General features: G+C 47.4%; 1 protein-coding gene and 1 long non-coding RNA gene across 2 annotated transcripts; one reads left to right on the top strand and one right to left on the bottom strand.

Annotated features, from left to right (window-relative positions):
• Positions 1-533: 533 nt before the first annotated feature.
• On the bottom strand, positions 534-2,199 carry LOC119142009. The gene is made up of 2 exons (XR_005102130.1): positions 2,029-2,199; positions 534-783 (listed from the first exon to the last, which is right to left on the bottom strand). It is a non-coding gene; the product is annotated as an uncharacterized LOC119142009 (long non-coding RNA).
• A 12,363-nt stretch (positions 2,200-14,562) lies between these two features.
• LOC119142008 (atherin-like) lies at positions 14,563-16,179 on the top strand. Its single transcript, XM_037374715.1, has 4 exons — positions 14,563-14,745; positions 15,282-15,674; positions 15,773-15,961; positions 16,169-16,179. Exons 1-3 carry the CDS (start codon positions 14,563-14,565, stop codon positions 15,959-15,961), a joined length of 765 nt encoding a protein of 254 aa, XP_037230612.1. The 3' UTR covers positions 16,169-16,179.
• Positions 16,180-17,650: the final 1,471 nt, after the last annotated feature.

The following is a 17,650-nucleotide window of genomic DNA, read 5'->3' as shown; positions in this document are numbered from 1 at the left end:
GTACTAGGTGTAGCTAAACTAGCACAAAAGGTAGTAGTATTCACAGCTCTGCTAAGCGTAACCCAGACATTTTCTCTAGGGTCAAAAGATCTAGTAGGCACAACAGATGTAACCGAGGTGATTAAGCTTGTTATAACAACAGCTAATAACATCATATCTAAATATCTGCTACAACTAAGATACTACTTATTATCTTACGGATAGCTTTCACTAAATAGATTTTGCCTGACTTTTAGTCAACTTCCAAGCAAATCGCTGTTTACACTTTTCTTTTACTCGAATCCAGTCCTCCTCAGGGACAGGCCAAATAGCCGGCACTAGACAAGCTTTACTACACTCGAGACTGCCAACCAATATTATCTTTGCTTGTTCGATTATTAGTTTAACCCAGCAAGTTCGATAGTGAGGATATCTGTCGCTGTTCAAAGGTTCATGCCCTGTCACAAACAAAAGTCTAGTTAACAAAAACTGTTCGTTTAGACAACTTTCACACCAGCGATTTGCAAGCTTTTTACGACGCCACCACGCCTTTCCACAGGTGTAACATTTACATAAAATCCAAGGATCACACTGGTAACATACAGTACACGTTACATTGGCAACTGACAGTTCTTTTGGCTCGCTCACATATGAGCCTTCTTCTGTGATAACATTCAACGTGGTACTATGTCTCTCCACGGTTGGGAGCGGTGTTCCGTGTCGTTCCTTGTTGCTCTTCGGAGCTGTCTTTATTGTTTTCTTCTACTGCAGGCTTTACCCATCGGCTAGGGACCCAAAGCGTACCTGTAGGAGTGGAAACTTCCAAGGATCTCTGGTACCTGCTTCATTTTGATGTAGTTAATTTTTCGAGTTAACAGTTGAGAACTTCTTTTGATGCTAAAGTCCATTCAGCCCAGATGTTTCCAGTCTTACTCTGCGTGCGCCCCCGAGGACTACACTTCCCGGCGTGCCCAGCTCCACGGGGCGGTGCTATGCAAATGTCGCCGCCAGTCGCGGCTCGGCGCTACTGGGCGTGTGGGGAGCGCAGCGCGGGGCCCGGGCGGCGGGACATGAGCAGGCCGTCAGCCCGCCGCCGCCGCCGCCGCTAGCCCGCTGCCGCAGCCCAGCCGCGCGCGAGCGCCAAGATGGCGTCCATGCTGCTACAGACGTGTGGCCGGCCGGCCTGCCGCCTGCCCCGAGCGCTGCGCCGCCAGTCCCAGCTGGGTGAGGCTCCCCGCGGGCCGTCCGGCGGCTCCGGCGGCGGGGAGGGAAGCGCAGCCGCCCCACGGCCCGGCCCTGCGCGCTGCCGCCTGGCCCGTGCTGGCGCTTCAGTCATGAGATTGGCTGCAGCCTCTCGATCGCCTGAGCTCATAGCCGCCTCCGTAACCTTTTGCCAACATCGCTGGCGTTCTGAAACAAGGTCTGACACATTCTGGTTTAAAAAGGGATTATTTCCTCGTTTAGATACTGGCGTGAGTGATGGTTGTCCTGCCTCGCCGGTTCCGACTACCTCTGCAGAGGCAGGGGGAGCCGTGGGCATCTCCCCTATAGTTACCTCGTCAGCTTGATGTGATCTTGCCGACTCATTTCCTAAAGAGGAATCTAAATGGGAGAGATCCCAAGGTCCACTAGGATTCTGCGGAACAATCAGGGTGCGTACGGAAGGGGGCAAAGGACAGTCAGGCGAAGGAGCAGCACTCGCTTGATGTGCAGAGGGCATTCCGGTAGAAACCGTACCGTCCAGCCTCTCAGCTGCAGCAGCAGCAACCTTTTGTTCAGCTTTATGCATAGTGATAGTATTTATAACTGCCCGCCACGGTTTCATTAATTTCTTTGCTGTTTTCTCCTCATTTATAACAGCATCAAATAATTTATCCCCAAACTTTCGCCATTCGCTTTCCTCAAAAACTGTATTAGGATCTGTAAAAAATCCCCTGACTACACCATAGCTTAATAAATCGGGAAGTTCCTTTTTCAGATCTATCCCTTCAGTGCCCCGCTTTTCTAAAAAGCATTTGAGCAAATTATACGCCGCTTGTCTGTTCATACCTCTATTTGTGCACAATTGCAGCCTTTGCAGACTTCGGCGGCGCGTAGCAGGCGGGCCAGCCTCTATAGGTGCTCCCGGGCGCGGGGAAGATATCCCTTTCGCCTCCTGCGCTGCTTACAGGACCGCACTCAACTTCTCCGCCGACCGTGGCTCCCGGACTCCGCTATCGGGTCGCCGGGTCCGGACTCCGCTATTGGGTCGCCGGTCCTATGTCCTCTGGTCCCTGTTCGGGCGCCAATTTGTTGCCATTTGCCGGAACGGAGGGAAGAAGCAGTCACTCAATATGAGAGATCAGCATACTTCGTTTATTGTCTCTTACAGTCACCTTTTATGCCTTCTTATAATTAGCTCATACATATTACAAAAGTTAAGCTCATTATTGGTTAGTTGCCTAAATACCAAGCCCACCCCTAGTTTCTCTTCTGTAGTTTTCTGTTCCCACCTGCAACATTCTTTTCCCACCAAAATCTTCCTGTTATTGTGTAACAAGGACAGCCAAAGACAGTGTATTTTGCTTTACTTCAGATAAGCTGAGAGCGATGTGCATTTTTGTCCAGCCAGCTGGACTATGTCTATGTGACCCTTTTCAGCTAGCCAGTTATCCACACCTGAGGATTTAGATGGGGAATGCAATTTATTTGCCCTTTAACCGTCCAATTTTGGACATTTTCATAAGGAAAAAGAGAAAATTACTTTCAGAGGACTGATAACAAGCAATTTGTAGAGTGACAGATGTCAGAAACAGACGGCACCATCCTAACATGGAGTGGATGCAGAGCACCTGCATCTACGTACACCTGTTCCTATAGACATATTTCAGGAACGGGATTGCATCAATAGATAAAATAGGTATCGCTATGAGACTCTGCATCTCAAAACTCCTTGCAAGTCTGCAGGAGGACTGACCAAAAGTCTAAAGATCAGATTCAAGGCTAAAAAAAATTTGCATGACAGTCAAAGACCAGCACTGATTTAAAAGAATTGTACGTGAGGAGGCCAGTAACAGAGGGAACACAACCTAAAGACAGCACTCTAAAGTTTTACAGCCTGTTTCATGGCCACATGTAGGTGTGGCAGTTACCTGGAGGACACCTGCTCTCCTATCACAAAGAGTAAATGCCTCACAAGTTTGTGATCCTGATGGAGGAAAGGCTGTGCTACTGCCCCTTAGCCCCAGCTACACTCACGCCTTGTCCTGTTTAATGGCTGCTTTGATTGTTTTTTGGAATTGTTAAATAGGTGAAAACATTGTCTGTTTGTTATTTCTGTTATTGCTGTTGTCATTTCATAGAATGCTAAAGGCTACTCTCAAAAAATAAAGATGAGGTTTACCTTCCTATTTGATCCTTACAGTGATAAACAATTTTAGGTTGTCATAATTTCAGACAACCAAGCTTAAGAAATCCTAAATCAGTCTGTGCAGTGGGAGAGAGGGCACTTACTCAACCTGTCATGACAATGAAGCAACATTTGAGGACTTACGAATTGGATATGCCAAAAATTTCAGCCTTGAAAGCCATTAAGTGACCTGTGGAAATGCAGGCCTCCTTAGGACAACAGAAATACGCAGTACAAATACGCCTATGTTTCATTTTGCTTTCCAGTTCTAGTGGAAGCAAATCAGCTGTTCTGTAACGTGCTGCTACCACCACAATCAGTTCTGGTGCTTAAACTGGAGTCCCACCGTTATAAATGCTGGTGAGCTGCTGGTCAGGCACTCTGCACAACACATTTTTCTTTGGATCTCTCTTGGTGATCTCACCAGTTGCAAAACAGCCTAAAAATTGTATGATTCAGAAGACAGTGGTAAGTTCATGTTTTTACCCTAGTAGCTTCGTGAGGAGAATTCTGAATCCTGTTGGTGCCTGGGAAGATTAAATTTAACCTCCCATTTTCTGGATTTTGTTGGGCGTGAAGGAGGAAGAAGAGTTTGAGTTTAGTAAACATGAAGAGACTCTTGATGAATGTTCTAGAAGCCAAAGAGCTGTTCTACATTTTTTTACTTTACCATCAAATGAAGAAACATGGGGTTCTGCCCCCCATAATAGTAACAACTCAAGCATCATATAGCTGTAGAGATGACATTTGAAGTGTTTAAGTAGAGTCTAAAAAATGAGGCAACAGAACAGGAGATAAACTGCAAGCACAGAGAAATCATTGGGACCATGCCCACGCATTTCAGAAGCGTTATCAGCCAAAGGCCAGCCTTAGAAAAGCCTTTAGGTACCTTATACATCTGTTGATGTACACTTAGGAAACATAAATAGAAAGAAATTCCCTTCATTTTAGTAAATAAGCCAAGGTATTCTTCAGAAATGCTAAAACCATGTGTTTGTACGCAATGTTGAGGGCTAAGCTGACAATGCCCCAATAGCACTCCGAAGGTTATTTCTATAGATAACCCCTTTTCCAGTCTTGCACAGAAACAGCCCAGGAAATTCAGCGCCTCTGCAAACAGTGAGAGTAGATCCCAGGCAATATACAGTATACTCTCATTCCAGGTAGCTGAGGTGTCTTTTATTTCACTATACCTATCTGTTCTCTTGTTAGAAAAGAAAATTGTAATGATAAACATAAACGTTCCCGTGACCTTAAAGATGTAATAGCAACAACTCTTTGTTTTGACGGAGAGATGACTTCGCGGTTGTAACAAAGAAAACAAAAGTCTGTTCAGCTTATGCGTTGGTATGATAAAGCCTGCTGTACTCGGAGTCAGCTTAATGAACCTTGGACACAATCAGTCCTCACTTAATAGCAGGTCTCCGTTTAGTGTGTTGACAAGAGATGCAGTCAACAAGTTTAAATCTTCCCTGAGCAGTGGGTTTTGGTTCATAATTACCTGGTGAATGGAGCCTGGTGGTTGTTACCGCTGACCTCTTAGGGGATGAGACAACAGGCCTGTTAGCATCCTGATCTTTTTGTACTTCTTTCTTCACACCTTTAGGGAAAAAAAAAAAAAAAAAAAAAAAAAAAAAGAAAGGTAGAAAGAAACCCGTTTTATAATTCTGTTTGCAACTGTGCAGAACTATGTCACTAAGATACATACCAGAATGGCAAAATACCAGTATTTCACCCATGGGCTTTGCTCAGAATGATACTACACAGTACTTCTGTGTTGGATGTCAACCTGCCCCTTCTGCAAGCATGACTGTGTGCATGTGGCTGAGCTGACACGCACAGCACTAAAGAAGGTCAGAAGGTGCCTTACACGCTATCTGGGTTCTCCAGCCACCTGCACGGTGGCAAATGCCATTAAGGCACAAACAGCTACATAGGTAGCCCATCCTATCTGTTCTGAGCTCTGTGTTCTCTCTCTTTACCTTGCTGTGCATCCTCACCCTGGGCTGGAGGAGAAGCTGAGTAGGACTATGCAAAGCTGACTGAAGTTACCTGCAGGGCCCTGCTCTATCAGCTTCTTCCCCAGGTTAGGAAACGGCCTTTTCTGGTGGCCAGCTTCCCAAGAGGGTCTCACACAGGCAAGAGACGGGCTTCTGCAGAACCAGAAGCAGGCAGGCTGTGTCGGGGCTGTGCTGGATGTGGCGTGCCAGACAGGAGAGGGGGTCTCTGCCTGTGCACTAACTCAGCCAGGGCCAGAGAGGTGCAGCACAGGCAACGCACAAAACCGACAACACGCTGTGCCAATGCAGGATACAACAGGGCCACATCATTTTCTTGATGTCCACAAGGCCGAACCAAAACCTGGTTCATGCTCATCTATGACCCAGGCATGTTCCAGGCTGTCTGCCCTCCCTCCTCTCCGCTCTGTGTGTGTAGCTCTCCACATTACTCTTGACCTCTGCATTTATCCCTTTTTTCTGCAGCCACTAATTCTTCCCACTGACAGCAGGATGCCCCAGAGCTCTTGGATTATGACCTCCAGAAACTTTGCGCTAGCCTTTCCTCTTCCTTTAGTTTTCCAGAGGGAGGCAACTGGGCGTCTGTTATTATCCCTCCCACGGCTGGAGCTCTCTGGTGAGGGGCTCAGGGTGGTCTGTCAGTTGTCCAGGCTCTGCAGCCGCCGACTGCCTCTTGTACCAGGGAGATCCAGCTTCATCTGGAAGCCAGAGCGGCCACCCAAGCTCAGCTCACCCCTCCTGCCCACCCACAACTCTCATCAAAATAGCTTTGGGGACCATGCTGAGTGCAGGAACGCGAAAGACCGGCCCTGCTTGTTTGCCCATGGTGTGACAGTCAAGCCACGGGATTTCATGTGGAAAACACCGAGGAAGTAAGAAGAAAGAGCAAGGAAAAGCAAATCTCTGAGACAGTAAGGTATTTTTCTGTTTGCTTTCCTTTTTTATCGTTAGTGTTTGTGGGGGTTGCATTTCAGTCTGCAGGACTGTGTCACAGCCCCCAGACACACAGGAGAAACAGACACTTAAGGCAAACCATGTTTGCCTCATTAACTTGCCCTTCTCTTGAGTAAGTTCACAGACGGCTTGTAAGAAAATGTCAACGTCCCACAGAATCTGTAGTATCTGAAGCAGGAAAACAAACTCCTCTTTTCTTGCTGGTGCTTAAAGACAGTGACAGTCCAAATACTAATGCTGTCTTCCATTTGGCTTAATGCAAACCGTTCCCGTTCTGCTGAGCTCAGCAGCCACAGGGAAATCTTAGCTGCTTCCAAAGCTTTCAGTGAGCAGGAGCGTGCTGCGGCTGGACTAAGGCTTCCAAACAGAAATGACCTTACGTGTTTAAAACCTGTGTCTCAGCCTGAACTTTCTTGGCCTCAATATACAGCTGATGGGTCTTTTTGTAACTTTGCTGACTGGGATATCATCAGTTAGGCACAACATCTGCTGTCGCTTAAGAAGAGAAGCTGTTCCAAGTGTCCTGAGGGGAGCAGACCATAAGAAATGGCTGCACGGTGTCTAACCCTGTGTCCTGTTGCCAGTCGTGGCCACCAGCAGGTGCCTGGGGATGCAAAGCCTCCAGTGACACCTCCTGGTATGCACTCTTGCCACGAATGTGCAGCTTATGGACCTCTCCAGAGGGATTCAGGAAAATCTTTGCATTTAATAGCTCAACAGGATTTCCTGTCCAGGCTTTTACACAGTGTCCTCTTGAGATCGTGTAAATGGCCATCATTCATAGCATCCTACAGCAAGGCTTTCCACCAGTTTAACTACATATTGTATAAAGATTCACCCTGTTTTGTTCAGTGTGAACTTGCCTCCTGCGAGCTTCATTGGCTGAACCCTAATTGTCCCACAGGGAAAGAAAATAAACAATAAACTTCTCTGGCTATTTATGGTTTTATATGCCTCTGTCACATATTGCAGCTTTTCTGGGCTGAAGAGTCCTGGTCTGCACAGTCTTCCTTCACATGGAAGATACTCCATACCCGTGATCTTTGCTGTTCTCCTATGAGCTTATTCCCACTCTGTCTTTATGAGATGAGGCAAATAAAGCAACACATTTAATAACTGGGTGCAAAATACATCTAAACAGTTTCTCAGTTTTGTTAGCAGCTTCTGCAGTCCTTGACAGTTGCTCCATCCTGAATAACTTCATATTATTTGTAAAGATTGATACCTCATCTGTCATTGATACCTACTCCTAAGTTGCTCATGAAGGTGAAAAACAGCCTTCTGACCATTTACTGAACATTTACCCTTATCTTCTGTTCCCTGTCTTTTACCCAGTTATTTAACCATGCAACTGCCTTCCTCCTTATAATGTCTGAATTTCCTTAAGAGCCTTTGGTGAAGGATCTTGCCAAAAGCCTTCTGGAAAACCAGCAGTCAAGCCCGTATCAATATGCTTGTCAACTCCTAGAACCTGCAGGTTGGTGAGTCAGGACTGCTCATCACAAAAGCCACACGACTCTGGCTCAGTATCTGATATAATGGTCCAAACCCGCATTAGATACAAATTAAACTTCTAAGATAACACCAAAAAATCCCAGACATTTGATGTGCGGAAGGAAGAAGACAGAAACAGGGCAGTCAGTAATACTATTGGAGAAGTGCTTCAGCAGAGATGGTGAAAAATTATGGAGGATTAAGAAATATTTCAGAGGGAAATAGAAGTAGCAGTGATGAAATTTAACTTGGAGTAAGTAAACACACATTAGCCTAAAATAATCCCATACTTCAATTACTGAGCACAATTACTGTGCTCTGAGTAGGCAGAACCTCTCCGTAGGAGCAAACATAAATAGCAATATCGATTTCTGCCCAGCCTCCATCAGAAATTACAGAAAATACAGATAACACATTTTTTAAATGAGCAGAGGAAAATCAAACATATGACATCTTTATATTCTTCAATGCTACTGTTGTATTTGAAATGCTTTGCTAAAGCAAAGATTTTAAGACACAGGGACTAGCTGAAATGGTAGCAGGAAAAATAAGCTTTAGAGTTCCTTTTACTGTAACATTTGGCAGTGTGAATGGAGAGAAAGAAAAGGAAAGAAGCGGCATGTTTTACAATTATTGGGAAATATATTTAACATGTGTAAGTAAACTGTGGGATTCACTGCTGCAGGAGGCAAAATGTCTGTGATGACCTTGAATGATTAAATGATACATCCCAAAATATCATGAAGGAAATCATATGGGCAAGGCCACAAACAGGAGTCAGAAAAAGATATTCCACATTAATCTGTAATATTAGAGAACTGACTAACAACAATAGGAATTATTGGTCCTTGAGGAACTTTTCACTGGATGGATCAGAACATGGGGTGTGGGGGGGTGATTTTCAGCTTGAAGATTGCAAAGTAATAAATATGAAATGTAAAAAAGTTTCTATTTTTCAAATGCTAACTTAACCCCCCCTAAATTATAGAAGCAGCTAAACCAAGCAATGTGTGATCAGCCAGCTAGCTGTCTGCAGTATTTATGGGTGTCATGGGAATAACAGTAAATGTCAGAACTGAATGTATGCTGTCATGGCCACTAATGCAAAGTCACAGCAACTTAATTCTTCCGGTCTTCTTGTTAGTGATACAAGGCTTAAAATGGTTTTAAATGCATTTAGAGAGTTCTTTGTTAAAAACCTTATGAATGTCCAAATGCTGGCATGTTTAAAAGATTTTTGGAATAACGTATTATGCTAAACTGTCTGAGAATGGCTACGCATCATTGTAAGTATCAGCCTGGCTTATTCATCTCCCAGACACTGTGAATTTGGACAATGAAGCCAAATCCAGAATTCTCGTTTTGTTGTACCTGCCCTGACTTCAGTGGAGGACCTTCCTGAGCATGATCACAGGATTAACTGAATACAGGAACTTAAGAGCACATTCTGCGCGACACACACACACCCGCACCCCACATCCCTCAAAATAGAAAATCAGACAAAATTCCTGACAATGTGTGCAGAAGTCCAGATTTGGTCATTCTACAACCTCGGCGAAGAGTGAGCTACCAGCTCTTCCTTGAAGATGATCATACTCTGATCTTATAGTCATTGATACATGAGAGTTTCAAAGATGTGTAAAGAGAGCAATGAATTTCACTGCAACAATGATGTAGCCAGGAGATAGCTTTTAAGGACCAGATTATGAGAGTATGTAACAAAGCCACTGACTTCCCTATTGTCATATTTTGTTTGTCATTTTACATATTGTCATATTAAAAGAATGGTAATTTTTCATTTCTGTGATTGGTTTGTGAGGAACAAAACTTTGGGTTTATCTTGCCTGAGGTAGTTCAGATATTTACCCACCTGGATCTGAAATATCTATGCTCTTACGATCCAGCCACTTGTCCTACATCTTGGGAACACCTCAAAATTTTTCCAAAATTGTCAAAATGTCAAAAAAGATGATCTGTGTGAATGAATAATTACAAGAAACAGTCATGTAAGGCTTGTCCTACCCTTAAAACTTTTTGTATCAGAAGATGCTTATCTAGCCAAATTGCTTTGCAACTCAGGCTGACCAGAACACACCTGTTGCTGCTGTAGCTCAGCTGACAGATAGTACTTTATTAAGATGCATTAGCTGGGTGGATTAGGACCACCGACTAAATTCCTGCGCTCTGCACCCCAAAACCACGATAGTAGTACGTGAATTTTTGGGAGCATGAATTTATAGAGCACTCATCTTGATAAACATCAAAGTCATCAACCCTCTTTCCTCCACAGACAATGGAGCAGAGCCCTATGCTGGGAGCCCTCACCAGCATCTTCTGGTTCTCAAATGCTGACTTAGGGGGGCTGCCTGTCCTTGGAGCGAGTGTGCCCTGGGCTTGGGGGTGTCACCTCGGTACCCTTCCTGCCCCCCCCCCCACCACCCCCGCAGACTGCTCACCCATCAGACCCCAATTCACAGCACAGAAGGGTGCTGTCTGCATCCTGCTGACCCCACACCAGGGAACAGCAGGGAGTGAAGTGAAACCGGTTTTATAGAGGGTGCAATTAAAGGAAGAAAGAAGTTCATCATCCCCCTTTAACAGGTGGTGAGTTTAGGTAAGCTGCTCTGATGACAGAACTGCTGTGCAGTTGGATAGCCACAGACTTCTGAACTTTGTGGAAGATAGGTCTTTGGTTTACATTTTGGTCACAAAGGACTTTTCTTCCCACTGAAAAAACACCCCAGTAACTTATAATAGTATTTAAATGCAGTCGTTTTAGTGCTGGTGAACACTCCGCAACAGACTGACAGCATGATAGTCTTAACAGGTCTATCTTGTAGAAATCTTTCTAATTTCTCAGAATATATTTTACAGTATTTCTTAGTGTAATAATATTATCTTCAACCTCAGCTTTTAAAAAGGTTTTGGGGAAAAAAAATCCTGCAACAAAATTAGAAAATTCTAACATGTTTTATGGCAACAGTTTTAAATGAAACTGTTTCAGCATTGAAAATCCATTAGAAGTGGGACAAAACCTCCCAGCATAAAGACAACTGTCTAGGGATTCAATTACTGAAACTCCTTGCAATCAACTTATTTCAGTGGAATATTCTTTTTTCAAGCTTACAAGAAAAAAACATTCTTGAAACGAATCAGAGAAATCAACAGCAAAGTTTCTCTACATCACAAAGCAATAAGGCAATTTAATACGGTATTAACACATGAAACAGAGGTTAGCTATGCTTCTCAAAGATCACTTAAAACAGAACTGAGAAAAATGGGCTGATGATATGTTCTTAGGCTTCTGTTCTAAAATTGTCATGTTCCATAGTTTCAGATGAGTCAGCTGAGTAGGAAAGTTGGTTGTCTTGTACTGTGCTTGTGCTTCCGGACCTAATCCCATCCGTAATTAAAAATAGAGATTATTTGCCAAAATTTGTCAGATCTGAAAACAGTTTTGAGTTTAGTCTTATCTGACTTATTAGCAAAGCATCTAGGTCCTTCTTTCCTTCCTAACTAAGATGAAATGGATAGAAATACTCAATGTCTACTTATGTTGATTCAGAACAAATTAAAATGTAGTAGTATGAGACTCTGTCTTAGCTGCGTTACAAGAGGTCTGGAGCTCAAAGATTTGTACTGCTATACATTCAATAAGAAAATAATACCCATCCTTCTGTACTAGCTAATTATTTCTTTAGCTAGAAAAAAAATGTAAGAAAAATCACTTTTCTTCCAAAATGTTAATTCTCTAGGGAATGTTTCTCAACGGTTCTTTGTTATCTTCCTAACAAAACTGAAAATAATTACAGCAACACTTCTTACCACTCACAAATCTAACATGCATATAATCATGGTAAGAACAGTTATTTTCCAGCTTTGTATTATATATGTACATTCCTCTTATGCATTTAGAGGTGGACATTTTCAGCCCAGGAAGGGTGACTGTACGTAGCGTGTCTGGCCTTCTGCAAATTACAGGCTTGATAACGTAAACTGGTCACTTCCTCAACTAACTGGTAGCTGAACAAAAGCACACATTGATTTACATTTTCCAAGTGATGAAAAATCCTCCACATAACCTTGTAAAACCTTCCAGGGATTAAGTGCTGCCTTTACTAACAGTAGTATGTCCTTGGATGGTAGTCAGGGTCAGCACACCGCATGGAAATGCAGCTGTCCTTGCCCTGACATACAGTAGACAAGCTAATAATAACATTTTTGTTCAGGTCTGCAGAATCAGTTTGCAAAATGTGTAATTTACATCGTTCAGTTGGTAGGGGTTTTTACTATATATATATGTATAAGCAAGGGAAATGTAGAAAACTAGGAGGTTACTACAAAAGGTTGGAATGGAGGTTAAGCACTGGCAGAAGAGGATTATGAATTTCTGGCAAAGGCCCACCTTCTCATCTGTACAATGGACACATCGCTGGTGTCCCGCAGCAGGGAAGGAGGAAGAAAGCTAGCTGCAGAGAAAGGCACAGCTGTGAGAGAGGCACACACCAGAGAGTAACTGCCATGGTACATGGCAAACAGGGGCGTGCGGGCTAACAGCAATTTGAGTTCACATGGGTGAAAAAGAAGGAAAGCACTGAGTTCATATGTCAATGACACAAATTAGTAATAAGCTATTTCTTCTTGCAGCTCCCATCACCTTTGGCTAATAACAATCTTTGACAGCAAAGTAACGATTAAAGTCCTCAGCACCAAATTTAACCCACTGACCAAGAAGTGGCAAATGAGCCCACTCTTGTGGCTGAAGTCAAGAATGGCCAGTGGTACGAAAGGGACCGATGTTTCTGTGTGTTAGTTTTAGGGAATCATGCTCTGCATTTCAGTTATGGACTACGTATTGCTGGCTCTGCCCTGAGTTACGGATGATACACTAAAAACCTCACCTGTCCCACCATCAGGTAGTCATGGTCTTCTGGCACTCTTGCTGCACAGGGAGAAAGAAACCCAAATTCATTTCACTGCAGTAATGCAAAAGACAACCTCAGGAATGCCGAGAAGCATTTTTTTGTGGACATTTTTCTGGATTTTTCAGATTTGCTTTACTTAAGTTTTGGCTGTTTACACTGAGCAACGTAATTCTGAATAAATTATTACAGAGGGGACAAAAAATGCAAAGCCTCTTGAGAAGATGACAGCATGAGCTTACTAGAATCGTAGGCCATTAATTCCTTGGGTAAAGCAGCATCCTTCTGTGGTGCTGGATTTCAGCTTTGATGACAACATTGACAAAATTTCTGCTTCTGGTTTAATTTGAAGTGTGAAACACTGTTAGCAACCCCGCCCAAACATCATTTTCCTCACTTCAGCTATGCAGAAGAGCAGAGGGATATTACTTTCAGTTTAAAAAGAGGAACAGTTTCCCATCAGTTTATTCAATTTTGCCCCCTTTCTGGTACTTACTGCGCTTTTACTTGCCTTGGTGGTTAGGGGCTGTGCTGTAAACCAAAGCAATAAGGACGACTTTAGTTAAGGAAGAGGTTTGGGTTTGTACCTTCTTGCTAAGAAATCTTACAACAACTCCAAGATAATGTATTTGAGGTCACGAAACACACAGGTGCTCAGTCTTCTCACTACTGCCTTGCTTTGAGGGCAGCCAAGACAGAGGAATGTCATTTTCTTCTGCCACTGCTGGTGACCTGTAGGCAAGATGCAAGCAGAGAGAGATCACCGCACTCTTCCTTCCCTGGCTCCCTGCTCTTCTTTGCCTGTTGGTTCGTAGCAGATTCCTGTTCTGCAGCGGTAAGGATGGTTCTGCTGGTTCCTGCAGTCTGCCTGCAGTCACAGCTGGCAGCACAAGGCTGAGGAGAGGGCAGATCTGCACCAGTGCAGCTCAGGCACCGCCTCAGAGCTGTGCCAGCGCACAGTGCAAGCACTCGCAGTGACAAAGGTGCCGCTTTAAGAGTTCTGGTCTTTGTGAATGTAGCTAATCTTGTTCTTTTTTCCTCTCTCTTTTCTTCACACGCACGCACCCCCCCAACACCCTCCCTTAGCCAAGTAACATTATGGAACCCAACACATCCTGTGGCAATCAGTTCCCCGGTTTCCCTGTGATTTGATTTCTCCTATTTGAAATCCTCCATTAGCACGACGCTTGCCTCCTTTACACTAACTACAACTTTACTACCTATCTTTTTATACAATAACCGCCCCTCTGAAGATTCCTTCTTCAGTATTTCGTTCCGCTGAAGCTAGTTCTTATCCTCGCTGCTGATTTTCTCTGCCCCATTTTAACTCCACCTGATCTGTTCTGGCATGGGGATCAGAGCTGCACAGGTCTGGGCTGGGTTTAGGGCAAATGTGACACAATTCCCGATTTGTTCCGCGTTCCTCTGCACTCTTTATAAATTGGCTTTTCCTTTTGTGAACTGCCAGAGGTTTTTAAGCCGACACTTTGCAACACCTGCTCTGCCGGCTGCATTCCTCCCGGCGGGGTACGCGCCAGCCGGGGGTGCCCCCGGCACACGGAGCAGCTCCCCAGCCCCCGCCACCCGCGCCCCGCTCTGTCCCCTCCGTCCCCGCCGCCCGCACCCCGCGACAGCGCAGCGGCCCGGCCAGGTCCGGCTGCTCAGCAGAACCCGCCCCCGCCCCGCCCCGCCCCTCCCGAGATCGCCCCGCCCCTCCCGAGATCGCCCCGCCCTGGGATGCGATGTGTCACGTGGCCCTGCGGCCCCGCCCCCTTTCCCGCGCGCGGTCCCGGTGCGGCGGGCAGCCATGGCGGGGCGCGGGGCTGCGGAACGCGTGCTCCCCGCTCTGCCCCGCCTGCAGCCGCTTTCCACGGCCCGGCGCCCACCCGCGCCGTGGTTCAAGGACCTCCAGGCTGCCGCCGGGACGGCTCCGGGCTGGCGGCGGGGCCGCCCCGAGCGGCAGCTTTCGGCCCCGGGCCTCAGCCGCCCGGTCGCTCACAGAAGCTACGGGAGATGCTGGTGGGAGCGGAGCTGAGGGGCCGGCGGGGTGAGGGGACCGGCGGGGCGGAGGGGGTGGCCGAGGGGACCGGCGGGGCCGAGGGGGATGGGGAGGCTGAGGGACATGGCCCGGCTGAGGGGACTTGGGGAGCTGAATGGACGGGGGAGCTGAGGGGGGTGGCGGGGCTGAGGGGGAGCTGAGGGGGGTGGCGGGGCTGAGGGGGGTGGCGGGGCTGAGGGGGAGCTGAGGGGGGTGGCGGGGCTGAGGGGGAGCTGAGGGGGGTGGCGGGGCTGAGGGGGAGCTGAGGCGGAGCTGAGGGGTTGGCCGGGCTGAGGGGATGGCGGAGCTGAGGGGTTGGCCGGGCTGAGGGGGGTGGCGGGGCTGAGGGGGAGCTGAGGGGTTGGCCGGGCTGAGGGGGGTGGCGGGGCTGAGGGGGGTGGCGGGGCTGAGGGGGAGCTGAGGGGTTGGCCGGGCTGAGGGGATGGCGGGGCTGAGGGGGGGCCGGGCTGCGGCCGTGCCGTGCCGAGGGACCGGCGCGCTGCGCGGACCAGCGCCGCGGCGGGGCTGAGGGCCGGGGGCCGCGGGGGAAGCGGAGGCCGCGCGGGCGGCGGTTGAGCGCGGCGTTGGCGCCACCTACCGACACGGACGCGTCGCAGCAGCCCGGCCCCGTCAGTGCCGACACCTTCCCCGCCAGGCTGCGGCGGCTGGTCAACAGCCCGCGCTGCCGCTCCGTTCGCTGGGGCGCCTCCGGCCGGGGGCTGGTCATCAACCAGCCGCGCTGTGAGTGCGAGCTGCTGGGCGCCGGGCCGGCCGTCGCCGCGCAGCCGGGTGGCCGTGGGGCAGCGGCAGCCGCCGGTTTCTTCAAGACCACGAACTTCAGCAGCTTCATGCGACAGCTCAGTCTCTATGGCTTCCGCAAGGTGGGGGTGTTGCCGGGGAGCGGTGTGCTGGGGCCGGGCCCAGAGGGTGGACAAGGCAACGGTGGCAACGGCACCGGGCCCCTGCATCGCTTCCGCAGCCCCCACTTTCGCCGCGACCGCCCCGACCTCCTCGTCCACCTGAAGCGCCTGACGAAAGGCAACAAGGCGAAGATGGCAGCGGGCCTGGATGTGACCAGCCGCCCACCCAACCGCTTCCAGCGCTTGCTCGGCACGCCACTGAACGGGCAGCCGCTGCCTCCGCCCTCGACGCTCAGCAGGCCTGGTGAGTCGGAGTGGGCCATGTGGGGCCTTGGTGGGTTTTTGAGAAGCGCTGGGTGGCATGGGATTTGGAAATCAGCACTCCCCTGAGGGAGAAGGGTTACCTGTCCTTGCCGGTGGCATCTCAGTTCACCTGGTGTAGGGAAGCTGTTGTTGTTTATGCAGGTAGATCTGCTGCCAGTAAGCATGAGTAGCATGGTTCACATGTATTTCAGGCTGCCTGTAGACTACAGTACAGTCTCCATTGCGTACTACACTAAGAACACCCTTGCTCGATCTCTGGAGCTGGCACAGCTCTACCAGATGAACGTTACTGCTTCTTGCCCGTCAGTAAGGATGCCCATCAGTAGGGGTGCTTAATAAGCTGTCATTAAATGTGTGTGAAACAGTGAGTCATGTGAAGTGATAACTAGAGCATCCTGTTAGTTTTGTGCAAAGGAGACAAGACCTGGTAGTAAGATTTTTGTCAGTTGTCTCCTGAAAAAGAATTCACAAGCTACGTAGTTTTTAAAATGGATTGAATGAGTAGGTGAGAGCTAATTAGAAAATAATACTGCTGAAAAGCCCTAGAACGTGTTTTCTTTCTTTCTAACCCTCTTTGAGAGGATCTGAGTTTTCCCAAGACAAGTGTGAGCCCTCAGGATTATTCCACACATTTTGTATCGGCCCGAAAGCTTTGTAGTTGGCGCTGTGTAAGGCAGATGTGAATATCTTGCTTTGCAGTGCTCTTGGGCTGCTGCCAGAAGAGCACTCCGGCTTCCCATTCCCTTGGTGGCATGTTAACTGTCATCTTCCTTGCAGCTGATACAGCAACGTGTTGGTTCAGCGCAATGATCGGAGAAGACTTTAACAGCCTTTTTGTGGCTGGCTCTTGGACCCGGGTGATGCACCCCATGGGTGCAGAGCTGTAAGGCGCGGTGTAGGAGGAGCGGCAGGACTGTGCGACCAGGAGAAGGGGAGAAGCAGTTGACGGTACTGCTCTCTGCAGCACCGGCTGGCATTTAGAGCAGAGTAGGGTATCACCATGCTCTTGGTTACTGTGTCAGGGTAGGAACTGTCATCTAATTCAAGTGGTGTTTTCCGTGATGTGTGTGGAACTGCACGTGCAATACCAAGAAGACAAAATGAAGCATCGGAGAAGGGATGGAACTTATTTCAGTAGGGAGGCTAGGAAGCATTTAAATTAATGATTTGATGTTAACCTTGTTAAGGCTAAGGTGAGTCATAGCAGACTTCAGTGACATGTGGTTTGTCTGATGTAATGCAGACCATTGGTAAAGGAAATTATGAGAAAGAGATGACCTGTTCATTTTTTGTCCTCTGTTTTGATGGCTGCAGTTTCAGAGTTTTTGCTCTAGGAGTCTCATTTTCTAGAAAGACAGAACAAGGAAAACATTGGGGTTTCTATGCAGTCAAGTTCTGACAGGCTGACAATGCACTGTGCGCTCTGTACTGACTGTTTAGGGGCACGTCTGTTCCCAGTGTCTTGCAGGGTGTAACGCTGTGTTAAACATTCAGGAGCAATTCCTGGACAGCAACTGGAGGTTGGTAACTTGGCATCCCGTGGTGTCTTGTTTACGTGTTAGAACTAGATAATCTTCACGTCCCTATCCAAAGGTAAAATATAAACAAAAGAATTTTCATACCCCTGTTCCTTCTCTGTTTATAAATGGTGAAAGTACTGAACAGGGAATAAA

Source organism: Falco rusticolus, unplaced genomic scaffold (genome assembly GCF_015220075.1).
Source record: "Falco rusticolus isolate bFalRus1 unplaced genomic scaffold, bFalRus1.pri scaffold_155_arrow_ctg1, whole genome shotgun sequence".
Classification (NCBI taxonomy): domain Eukaryota; kingdom Metazoa; phylum Chordata; class Aves; order Falconiformes; family Falconidae; genus Falco; species Falco rusticolus.
This window is presented reverse-complemented; position numbering and strand designations above follow the sequence as displayed.

What these genes read in the sequence shown, in the direction of transcription:
- LOC119142008 (XM_037374715.1), top strand. Translation starts at nt 14,563, where the DNA reads ATGGCGGGGCGCGGGGCTGCGGAACGCGTGCTCCCCGCTCTGCCCCGC. An exon ending in CCCCGGGCCTCAGCCGCCCG is followed by an intron (nt 14,746 to 15,281) that starts GTCGCTCACAGA and finishes TGCCGTGCCGAG; the next exon opens with GGACCGGCGCGCTGCGCGGA. An exon ending in GTCTCTATGGCTTCCGCAAG is followed by an intron (nt 15,675 to 15,772) that starts GTGGGGGTGTTG and finishes TCGCTTCCGCAG; the next exon opens with CCCCCACTTTCGCCGCGACC.